The following is a 12,301-nucleotide window of genomic DNA, read 5'->3' as shown; positions in this document are numbered from 1 at the left end:
CCAATTTTCCTGTGTGATAGGGTTGTTATGTTTCCATTTTTGGTTGCTGAGCAATTGTGGGAAGTTTACTATGTAAATGAGCATGTACTGATATGTAAAAAATCTTGTTTCCAGTTGAATTAGCAATAACATATCAGTATGCAACAGTAAATTAAAAATTATGCCTTTATAGATATGGCTAAATTTTTATATTGTTGAGGAGTCACATAAAGAGTTTATTAAAGGACAGATCAAGTTATTTACAAATATAGGAACGTCTTGCAACATTAAAAAAAGAAAAAAAAAAGTTAAATTAAATTAGCCTAACTTTCCTTTTAAGGAAGCCTAAGCAGCCTGATGGTCTGGTCCTAGGTGCTGCTCTCCCTGCACAGCCCATGAGAAGGGACACAGTGGAATGTGTTGGGTAAGCTGATATGTGATGGACGTGCCTGTGCCCACAGCCACAGGTGGGCTGGGAGAAGGTGGTGACAATCCAACACAGGCAGGAGTTACCCAGGGATAACTCAGCATCTGCTCTTCAGAGCTCTGTGTTTGTAAGGACTACACACACCTGCACGCCACAGTCAGAACAAGAAATCACTGAAGGCTCTTGTGAAATGCCGGGCTGGGTTTGGGGAGAAATGATTCAATGACAACTAAACAAACTTTTCTTTCCCTTCAAAAGGATTTATTGAAACTCGACCCACTTCTGCCTTGAACTGTGCAGATTCTTAGGCTTGAGTTTCCAAAAGTACATAAAATTAGGTTGCCAAATGTCATTGGAATTACATGAAGTTAAATTATTCTGCTGAGAAGCAAGGCAAATTGTCTCTCATCCTGACACTTTTACTCCCAGGCCTCTAGTAACCGCTTTCCATCAGGGTTCTTTCAGAGCCAATTGTGGACTCAGAGAAGTCCCAAGGCCAAGCAGGCAATTCCAAGAAAAAGGCAGTAAACAAAGTAGGTGTAAATTATTACAATTTTGTTAGGTTTCTACTCTTTATTCTTATATGCTGCATTTGACACAATGGTTGCTCACAACTCAAAGCAGTGGAATGGCTTTGAGCAAAGGGAAATGATTTGAAAAATATTTAAAGACTCTATTTGTTACCTTTCCATACTCGTATGTAATGCACAGTAAATATTACCGTATCCCGCAGCCGTAGGGAGGAGGAGAGAATCCAACAGGCAGGAATTGTGCAGTAAGATTGATTTCTTTTACAAACTTTTATAGACTTTTTTCTTCATAGTCTAATTGGACAAAGGATCAGCCACCCCTTGGGGTGATTGGCTAAAATCCTAAAACATCCATTATCAAAATATTTTCCTACTGTACCATAAACAAAGTTCAGCAAGGTCGCAGGTGTTCATGGTTTATAAACTCTGTGAATATCTTCTGTGAGAGAGAAAAGTATCCCATGGTTTAGAAAGAAGCAGGAAAATTCCTTGCTAACGGCATTTTTGTATCCACACATATATGAAAGCTGAAAAGCTGATAATTTAAAAAAATTTCTACTGAATTTTTGATTTTTGAATGTCAAAGTTACTTGTGAAATACAGATCAATCTTCTGCAACAAAACATCGCTTTAAAAATATCATTACCTTCCTAAAGTTCTGCTCCCAAATGTTGAAATGAGACACTTCGATGTGTCAGAACACTTTCTCTAGTTTCCTGTTGGAAATGAGTTATAGCAAAAGAGATCTGATCTCATGTGCTTGTTTCAAACAAAATGCACAGATGGTGTATGGTTCTGGTGAATGGTTCTGTTTAAGCCTATGAATAGATCTAATAAAAACAACATCACTGAGCCTGGCATTGCTAATCTGTAGCTGTAGCTTCAGAAGTAGCTGCATTTAATCATTATAGATCAATTAAATCAGAAAAAATATAAACGATCTATTGATTACCTCTTCTCCTTCTTCAATATGATAATCCTTCCTTTCATTTGGCCCTCCAACAAACATCACATTTAATTGATAGCGATGCCTAGAAAAGAAAGTGACAGTTTAAAGATATCGCTATTCATGATGCCATTTATTTTATTTTATTTTTTAATTCTATTAGGACAGTGAGTCAATGAAACCATGTTGAGTGAAAAGCAACATCCAGTACAAGAACTCCTAAGACCTTGGATGCATCTCTCTGCTCTGGCACTGTCCTGTTGGGTGACCTGAGGCCAGCTGCCTCCCTCCTGGTGTTTCAATGCCTCCAGCTATGAAAAGGGGACAACAATAGCTGCCAACCGTGGAAAGAGCTTTGAACTGAAAAGATAAGGAATGTTACCTGAGAGACAGGAACTAGGAAAATGGCTTTTCAACCTGAGCTGATTATGTAAAGGTAAAACTCTTAAAAGTTAATAAAGGTAAAAACATACTTTTTTTCCCCCCACACTGGTAGAATTGCCAGAGATACTGAAGGTAGGAATTGCCAGCTAATTTCTGTTCTGCTTATACTGGCTTTGCTAAGCTGGAATAACATTATAATGGTTTCATTGTGGTTGTGGCTATTTCAGAAAAGGAGATTGCAGGCCATTTCTTAACCCTACCCCTCTTAAGAGCCCCAATGAGCATTTCTCTCAGCTATCACAAGGAATAGCTAACACCCCAATTACTACCAGTCCACTTACACTAATAAAAAGGTAGCAGGTTTTCCTTTGCTAAAAAAAAAAACCCCTCAAAATCAGGCCTGTTAGCTGTGAATCAAAATTTGTTCTTATGCTTTTTGACAAGTGAACTGTGTTAACCTCTGCTTCGCAATGAGGTGGTTCTGGGCAGTAACATGGAACCAGCAGGGCCATGATCCCCTGAAACACAGGGAATAACAACGTGTCCCTGTGTCAGGAGCTTGTAAGCCTTAATTGAGAGAGGCTGTTCTGAGTGGTTGCATGTACGTATTCAATCTGCTACCATTATAATTTTTTCTTTAAAGAGTATTCAAATTATAATGACCAACAAAGTGGGGACTAGTAAAGCAGACATAGCAAGTAACAGTGACAAATTAGTTGGTCAAATAAAACTAAAGAATTAGAATTTACTGTTTTCTCTGTAGGAAGCTGAATATTTTACAGCACTGGGCTTCATAACTGTATCATAAAATAATGAACTGAAATCTGAATTCTTTGTACCATGCAGATTTAATATTCATTTTCAACAGCACACTGCAGTATTTCTGCATTAATGAACACTTCTACTAAAGAAGGGCATGATGACCCAAACAGTAGCAATACAGCTAATAATTAATGAAATAAATGAAAATCAACCCTGAAGAATAAAATAAGAGAGGCAATCTGTGGGTATCTTGTAGTCTACCTATTAAGATGGGTTAAGTTTTCTATATAAACATTCAGTTTTGTTATTAGTTCACTAAGTAAAAGTGAAATACTGCTTTAAAACAATTACTGCTTAACTTCTTTATTTGGCAAATCTATGATTAATTATGTTATCTCATAGATTTGCCTTGGCTCTATATAATAAACAGGCTATGGGTTAATCATTCAATCACTAACAGATATATACTGACACCATCAAAAGATTCCAGCTATGAAATATGAGCAGGAACTCCAACAGGTAAGTTTGTCCATCTTGCTAAATAAAGTTATCTGGTTAATATAGTTGCATTAAGTTAAGGAGAAATATCATAAATAAAAGCAGTTTCAGTTAAGACTACCAAAATGCAGTTAGAGTACTGTGAAGGTTCCAGGGATGAGAAATTTACTTGACTGTACTATTGTTAGAATGAGGAGCTAACCAATGGACTATTAAGTTTTCTATACTCTTACATTTCTCTTCTTATCCACATAAAGAAAATGGTACCAGCAGGTAACCCTTTAAAAACATAAGACTACAAAGAATCAGATGGTCCATGACCACACTTAGGTGTCCTTTTGGTAAGCATCATATTCTGAACTCAGAAGAAAAGCTTTAGAAGTACCTTTAAAAATCAGCTATGTTAAGGGGCTTGATTTTGCACTAATTGCTCATTGTTGAGATTAAAAAGCATTTAAACTAGCAAGATAGTGTCATCAAAATACAATGTCAGAGCTGGAATTTAATTAGATGTATCGTTTTCTTACTTTGGTAAAACTCTGGCAGTAATTCAGGAATTGAGGTTCTGTGTTGAAATCCCAAATAGGTATTTAAAAAATTTGATCCTCTCAAATGTATGGAACACAAGGTTATAAAAGCTTGAAAGCTGTAGTAACTTTAGATACCAAAAGCCCTACTGACTTGCTGTGAGACCTAGTTTCTAACTGTTAATTCTCCCTTGAAACAAAGGCTTTAAGTTACTTAAATGTTTTGAGGTGATTGCCTTCCAATGAGGCAGTAGGACACAGTGAGAAGATTGCCTTATACATCTCTATTCAGCATGTAAAGGATCAAGCCTTTGAAAAAAATTTGAAAATATATTAGTTGCTTCTTGGAAAATCACCTAAAACATTTTGGAAATTCTTGAAAGCATTTAGGTAGCACCAGGAGCGGGTGATGAGAGACTCAAAATCCATGCAGTAGATGGTTTTATTCTTCTTCTACGTAGGCTAACGTCATGTTGGAAAAATTGTGGTTTTTTTAACTATGCCATTTTTATCACAAGAAATGTTTCTTGTTTCACTGTAACTTCTTAAAATGTTTATGGGGACGATCTCTGATAGATATCACATTCCAGATTTACTCAAGGTTTACACAGAACTACTGGTAAGCAGTACAGAACAGTGCAGTAATAACAAAAAAGGTTCATCCTACTGATGAGGAAAAAACCACATGAATATTCCATAAACGAATGTCAGAGACTGAAATATTATAGCTTATGACTTAAACATTTTCTTCAAGGACTTTTAAAACTTTATTCCAAAAGCTGCAGAGAAGACTACCACACCCTGAATGGGGCCCTGAGGCCAGACACCGCTCGCTGATGAAGATAAGATAAAGTAACAACTCAGGGCTGGGGACATTCACAAAGCACAGGCTTAACACCTCCAGGATGAGGACCACAGCCCCAGGGCTATCAGCTGCCAGGCTCCCACAGACCCTCGCACCAAGGGGTAGAGGGAGGAGAGGCGTTGGGTATCTGGGAAAAGCCTCTGGTCAGAGGTGCAGTGACTGCCCATCCTCCCCTGTGCAGAGCCCAGCTGAGGGGTCCTCACTGGGGGTGGTGGGGGGGGGAGGCTTATCCACAGCAGAAGGGGTGACACGGCCCATCACAGGAGCCCCCCTCAAAGCAGACCCTGCACCAGAGCCCCAGAGATGATGCAACAGACCCTCAGTGTTGCAAGGGACAGTGTCAAGCTGGCCCCTGCAAGGGGAGACACGTGGGCGTTCCCACCTGGCCCAAAGTGTATATTAATCCACGGAGTTCTGCACTCTTGGGCATGTGGCAGCATGGCATGGCGTGTGGCAGCATGTGGCAGTGTGGCAGTGTGGCCACGGTGGCGACAAGGGACCCTCACCACCAGCAGAGCAGATGGAGGGGAGCAACGAGACCTCATTGGGACCCTCGGATGGGTGACATGCTTCCACCTAACCCCTGTCACCTCTCCCTGTTCCCCCACCCCCATGCACACTTCTTTTCTCCATTTCTTTCTTTCTTTTCTCTTTCCTTCTCTTTGCCTCTTTTACTATTAAATAAAATATATCAATTTTTTGGCATCAATATCTAACCTCGTTTGGTTTTAATCTCGTTTCTGGGAATATTTTGAACCTTCTAAGTTCTTTCCGGTTTATGCACAGAGACTTGGCTTTCTTTGCTTTTCTGGGTTTAAACTGGATCATAACAACGTAAAATACTAAAATTTTCCCATTATTATTGATAAGCTTCAGAAATGAATATGCTTTATAAAATGCTTCCTAAATCCATTCTGGAAATGAAAGAAACGGGAACACTTGTAATGATTCAAGTTTCAGAATTTTTCAGTTCTACATCCAGCTGTAGTTTCAACACAGACATGGCAATAAGGATGTACTCTTTACCTTTTCTTTGTCTTGTAACCATTGCTTTGAAAAGTAACCCTTGCACCAGTGAATGGAAATTAGTATCACTGATACATTACTGCCCATTCAGCTTTTCATTAGAGAGAGCACTTAAGGGCAGGGCAAGAGGTATATTTTTTTTACTTTAATGATTAAAATTGTAAAGAAAGAGGGTTTTTTAATTAAAATGAAGAAAATGCTTTTTAATTTCTTTATAAAACCAGAATCTATATCACTCCTTAGGAAGAATACCTTCTAATGAAAGCTTTCTGCATACAGAGTTTTAGAAAGAATATTTTGTCCTCAGCTTCACTGACAAAAGAAATCCTTGTTAATATTTTGACTAGAAGGTGCCACACATTGGATAATTTACATTGGAATTTGTTCACGAGCTTTGACACAGAGAATATGTATGGCGTACATAACAACTGCATTAACACCTACACTTTTTTCTTATATTAGCTGTCTCATTCAGAATACTGTAAATGGCTGTAAACTGCCTCTTCAGCCTCCCTGCCCTCCTGCCTTGACAGCTCTGGAAATGCCCTGGAAACCTTCTCCTCAGGTGTCCCTGCCCTTCCTTTCTCCTTGATTTTCAGTGATATATCCTTCTGGTTTTGATTTCTCCTGCAGCTTTGGCTCCTCTGTGATGTTAGAATGATTCTTAGCAGCTTGAGCTACTTCAGGTTGTAATTTGGTTTTATATGTGGATGTGATGCCATCTCCTCTGATTTCTAGGAGTTTGTTGATACAGACCCCGACACAGATTCTCTTAATTTCTCACTGCCTACAAGAGAGTTTGAGTTGAGGCAAGTATCTTGTATTCAAACTGATCTTTGCAGCTTCTGATGAGTTACTGCAAATCAGATTTCACTCACTTTCTGTTTTTTGGAACAGCACTCTGGTTGCAGTCTGAGAAGAACTACAGTTCCTTATAATCTTTACCATGTATGCATTGTTGCAGCTCCCTCTAATAACTAGTCATATTTGTATATCTAGTAACTTGGTAAAAAAAAATAAATTCTTCATTTACTTACATAAGCTTATTGCAAACGGGTGGCAAAAAGGCAGTTTTGTTTTCTTCTATCCATTTTCTTACATTCACAAGAAGCTCCATGGGCCCAACAGCTATGAAACTTTTGCCTGAGATATTAAAATTTGTAGAGTGCTTCTTCTGTGATCAAACTGCCTGTGATTATAACCCCAGTGCTCAGGGGATTGGCTGGTACAAGAGGTGTCTTCAGGCTTTAGTGTCAAAGGGGACAGGTCCATCAGCCAAAGGTTACTTCGTAGAGAGTACTAATGCTCCAGCAGCTTGGCTAATAATTGACTAGTGTGTTTAAAATATGTATTTTTATTGGAGACTGGGTTTTGCCCACAGGGGGTTTCTTAATTCTCTTTACTGCATCAGCTGGAGTGTGTACGTTACCTTTCTACAAAAATGACTTGTTACATGGAGTCAGAAAAATGGGCAAGGCTAGTGCATTCACCCCTTTCAAGTCTAATATAGAAACCTCCCTTCAACATTCTGAGGCTGAATGTTTGAGGTATGTACATGTTTTTGAAAATACTGGGATCTTCTCCTGCCAAACAGCCAAATTACAGATGTCTCCTGCATTTGTAAGACCAAGAGCAGCTGTCCATAAATGCTCATTTTAATTTGATCCACTCTGCCAATGTTATAGCACGGCTTGTGGGAGAGCTGACCCTGATTCTGTCATGCCCTTTGGGAAATTGCAGCATATTGCCATCAAATTGTCAGGCAAACAAGAAACTGAGAAGAAACAGACTTTCCAGATCTTCATTAGACTTTATTCCCTCACAAGTTTCTGTTCAACATCTACGCAGTTGCTACAGGACTGCTCACTCTGTTCCTTGCCACCCCCGTTGGTTTAAAGAAAGAAGTCTATAAACATTTTTTCAGACTCCAAACACATGAAATGGATGGGTAAACAAAAAAAATCCCAAGACATTACAGTACCTTAGCACTTTGCTCTTGACATATCTTAGTCTTCCACTTTTAATCTATGCTGTGTTTGGTAGGTGAATGTGTAATGGGTAAAATGATCCAGTTAAAAGTGAGTAGTACACTCTCCATGGCTTGCACATATGAGCAGTGCAGCTATGGGACTGAAGATTTAGCATAATGAGCAGTACAAAACTGGGGGTTCTTTAACTTGTATGATTGTAATTTTCCATCAGAAGAAAGCAATGGAGTGTGAGTTTGAACTAATACTATGCTTTTATCAAGTATTTGTGACTCTGTTTTACCTTCATCTCTATCACTTCTTTGCAGTTTAGTTTAAACTCATTAAGTAATTTATAAAACAGGAAAAAAATCCATTCATTTTGGGATAAAAAAATCCACACGTGGATTACAGTTCCACTGTAATAATACAGTCACAATGGGACCAGCAGTAATTTCCTGTGAAATAAACCCGAAGTAGTTATTATTTCAATTACAAAACACCACCACCACATTATTTAATTAGCACATGAAATTTCTACCAACAGAACAGGTGTGTTGAGACTCCACCACACAGAAAACTCCTAAGGCCTGTTTTTGGACATACAGACTACATTTTGGTAGTTTTTGTTCTGCAGGCTGTTGGCAGTTCTGTATTTAGCTGTGAAGGAAAGAGAGCTTCTATTTAAAATGCACTTTCACTTAGGGGATTATGACCTAGACTGGCAGGACTGGAGAAGTGAAAACATTTTAGTTAATGATCATGGCCTTGCTCTACCTAATCATTAGTAACTTGCAGTACAGAGCATGACTCCATTTGTTGGGCACGAAAGCCAAGAGAATCTCCAGAGTCACAGCAGGAAAAAACAGATCCAGGATTTGATTGAGCCAATCCTTGTTCATCAGAGTTTTGAAGTGCCAGTTTTAACGGCAGGGCTTTTGTCCACAACCACTACTCTAATCCCTAGTCTCCACTTTTTTCCACCAGGCAGAATACAAGGTACTATTACCTGCAGAGAAAACTCTCTCAGTTGCAGGCTCATAAATCTATTTTGTGGCTGGAATGAGGTATGAAAACCTGACAGTTTTCAAACCTACACAGGCAGGAAACAAAGTTCACTTACAAAATTTACCATTAATACAAGACTAAGTCTATTATCACAGGGTAGCATTTTCTGCAACCTTCTGAAAATCAGCAGTTGAAAAATGAAGTTAATTGCCTCTTCATGCATATAATGGTGGGGCTACGAAATTATCTGCATGGCGAGAAAGGCTATGAAACCCTACGTCTGTGAAGTGTATTGGAGAGGCAAAGAAAAGAACCAGCGTTGCAGTCTCTGTGAGACCCAAGCAAATAACTACATCTCATACACCTCAAGAACTGATTAGGGCCTCGATTTTACTGGCTAGTCTGCTTCACGATGGCTCTTCACATCCATCAAAGCCTGTTCCAGCACCTGGGGTTTCTGTTCTCCCTTTTGGCTCTGATCCTTCTCTCTATGCAAAGGTAAGGACTCAATGTGTAACCTTTTGTTGCCAGAGAAGTGCAAGAGTACTAAAGCACAAAACTGCTACATGAAAACAATTCTTTTTTTTGCATTGAGGGTACAAGAAAAAAGTATTAGTGGAAAAAACTGCATTTAGGACAACACTCTATTCTTCTACTTTCCTCCATCACCAGACCTATTAGAGACTTAGATTCACAAGCTTATGTCCAGCAAGAAAAGTATGTTAACAAAAAAACACAAGCTGAATATTGACACTGGGTCATATGCTTTAACTACAGTCTCCATACTATTATTTTTTGTTTCGCCCCACAGCAATCTTTATGTGGTACATAATATTTTGTTAGCATAATGATGCATTGTTAAGGGTAATGAAAGCTGCTGCCATTTTCTGGTATGCCATACGTATACCTATGTGATGATGGAAAATTTCTCTTAAGAAATGAACTGCCAATTCTCTTCTTATCCATGCCAGCCACCTTCATCAAGGGTCACATACAGCAATTGCATGCTACTTCACCTGTCAATGGTGTACACCAATGAAATATATTTTAGGTAATGTCCACAGTAAGAGTACCAACAGCAGAACAACTTTCTTGGCAAGCGAGAAGCACCTCCTCGCCATTCAGAAAGTGTCAGCTCATTTACCATGGGGATCATGGGGAAAAAGAGGTAGTGGAGTCACGGTTGGGTTAAAAAAATCTGATGACAATTATGTTTACTATCTTCTTGCCACATAGGATGGGACAGATCTGACTGCAGAATAAACCCATGCTAGAGGTATACTTTAACACCACACACGTAGTGTTGAACAAATGCTTGTTTTGAGAGTGCCAGGCATCCCCTGTGCTGCACACAGCGGCAGCGCTGCAGACATAAACATTTAGTTCCCTGGCAGTAACCGGTCACTCTTCCCTGCGGCCTGGTTCTGAGCACGACCGAAGGCGCATCATCTCCCCACGGCTGCCCATGAGCGTGAGGCTGAACTTCACTGACCCAGCGGCCAACGCCTTTCACCGAAGGCCGTCATGAGGTTCGGTCCCAGACGATCCGCGGCCCGGCTCCGTCTGTCTCGTCCCCGGAGCACGGAACTGCGCACGCCGCTCCCGCTGGCGGCGGCCAGCTCTGCTGGGGGCGGTCAGGCCGCGCCGCTGCCGCCCGTCACCTGCCGCCGCCGCCCCGCCCCGCCCGCAGCCCCGCCCGCCCGCCGGCGGAGGGGGCCGGCCTCTCCCACCGCCCCCACGGCCGCCTGCCTGCCCGCCCAGCGGGGAGGCCCGGGCGGGAGAGCTTTGTGCGGGCCCCGCCGCCGCCGTCGCTCGCTTCCTTCCCTTGCTCGCGGGCGCCGCCCTCCCCGAGTGGTGCAGCGCCCACCAGCTCCCTCCTGCCCTTCCCGCACCGCTACCGGCGTAGCGTGGCCCGGGCAGGGAACCGGGTCGGCCCTGGGCCGCCGCTCAGCGCGGGGTGCGAACGGCATTTCGCTGCCCTTCCCCCGCCGGGGCCGCGCGAGCCCTTGATAAACCGTTCGGGAGGAGTTGGTGTCAGGGCTCCAGTGGCGCAATCGGTTAGCGCGCGGTACTTATACAGCAGTACAAAGCCGAGCAATGCCGAGGTTGTGAGTTCGAGCCTCACCTGGAGCACACAGCTTTTTGGGAGAGAAAACGCGCTTTTTTTGGGACTTGACGGCGCTCCGGAGGGAGGAGGACAAAAGTGCCTCGAAAAATTATGCAGCCGTGGCGGCAGCGTGGGCCCCCTGGAGAGGGGCACCCCGCGGCCGGGAAGTGGCTGCCGCGGGTCGCACCGGGAGCGCCGGTGCCTCATTGCCCCGTGCGGGGGTGTGTGTGCCTACAGGGACTTGTCCCCGCTCGGGGAGGGGGGACAGGTTTCACAGCACCCTGTCCCTGCACGGTGACAAAGGTGTTCCTCCTCAGAGCTGCTTGTGAGGGAGAACTTGCAGGAAATAAAGGTTATTTTATACCCTATTCCGTATGGACTGCAAGTAAACACTTGACTGGTGTGATCCCCACAACCGAGTGGTGACTCCATTCCTCCATTTGGCCTCCTTTGGTGGTGACAGTCTTTGTAACTGCTCATCACCTTGGTAATGCTTTACAAATGAACACACTGTAGCAGGAAGGAAAATAATTTCTGGTTTCACCACTTTAGAAAGGCAGCAGGGCCATAAGAAAAGGGCAGCTCCCTAATGGAGAAGGTTGCAGGACACTTCCTGGATGTTAAGGCCTAGATCTTGTGAACTGCCCTCTGCATCCAGTCTGCTGCTTTCACAGTGCAACTCCTACCAGAAAGTTCAATGAGGCCCCCAAGGTCATGCAGCCAGAGGTGCCTCTATTGCCCAAATCAGCCCTTTATCTGTACTGCAGGCATTAACTCCCTGAAGTGCCACTTTAAGGTTTTTCATCATCCCTTCTTCTGTCTTCTGGTTACCACTTTGTCCCCTCTGAATTTTGCATTAACTTCACTGCTTTCAGTGCCAGTGTGGTAATCCCTGAAGCAGGTACCATACTGGTATAAGGAAGTGTAAGTCAACAAGAGAGATCTATGACGTATCAAAGAGTGAATAAAATTAATCTTTTACTTGCAGTTAGTTTCATTTTTCTTCTTCATGCTGAGATAGCTGTGTCCCAGTGCTGCGGAGTACAGACAGTACAGAGAAGTATTTGCACAAGTACTGGGAATATTAAAAAATAAAAATGCTCCTTTTGTGTAACTGGGGAAAAAAACCCCAAACCACAAATCCTCAGGAGAGGGAGAGGGATTCCATTTCTTGGACAGAGACCTCTTAAGAAACAGTGGGGACAACGCTACTTCCTTTCCCTTCCACGGTGTGTCTCCAGGAACAGGCAGCAGCTCCTGCACCCTCTCGCCAAG

At 42.2% G+C, this 12,301-nt stretch overlaps 1 protein-coding gene and 1 non-coding gene across 2 annotated transcripts in view; one reads left to right on the top strand and one right to left on the bottom strand.

Annotated features, from left to right (window-relative positions):
• Window positions 1–7,186, bottom strand: part of HAAO (3-hydroxyanthranilate 3,4-dioxygenase) — a 35,228-nt gene extending 28,042 nt beyond the window's left edge. The window contains exons 1-2 of the mRNA XM_032102859.1: window positions 6,982–7,186; window positions 1,889–1,967 (exon numbers count right to left, since the gene is read on the bottom strand). Coding sequence (XP_031958750.1) covers window positions 1,889–1,967; window positions 6,982–7,061 — 159 coding nt within the window. The 5' untranslated portion in view covers window positions 7,062–7,186. The remainder of the gene's footprint in view (window positions 1–1,888; window positions 1,968–6,981) is intronic.
• A 3,772-nt stretch (window positions 7,187–10,958) lies between these two features.
• TRNAI-UAU lies at window positions 10,959–11,052 on the top strand. The gene is made up of 2 exons: window positions 10,959–10,996; window positions 11,017–11,052. It is a non-coding gene; the product is annotated as a tRNA-Ile (tRNA).
• The last annotated feature ends 1,249 nt before the right edge of the window (window positions 11,053–12,301 follow it).

Source organism: Corvus moneduloides, chromosome 3 (assembly GCF_009650955.1).
Source record: "Corvus moneduloides isolate bCorMon1 chromosome 3, bCorMon1.pri, whole genome shotgun sequence".
Taxonomy (NCBI): domain Eukaryota; kingdom Metazoa; phylum Chordata; class Aves; order Passeriformes; family Corvidae; genus Corvus; species Corvus moneduloides.
The sequence above is the reverse complement of the archived record's forward strand: the minus strand, read 5'-3'. Positions and strand labels throughout refer to the sequence as shown.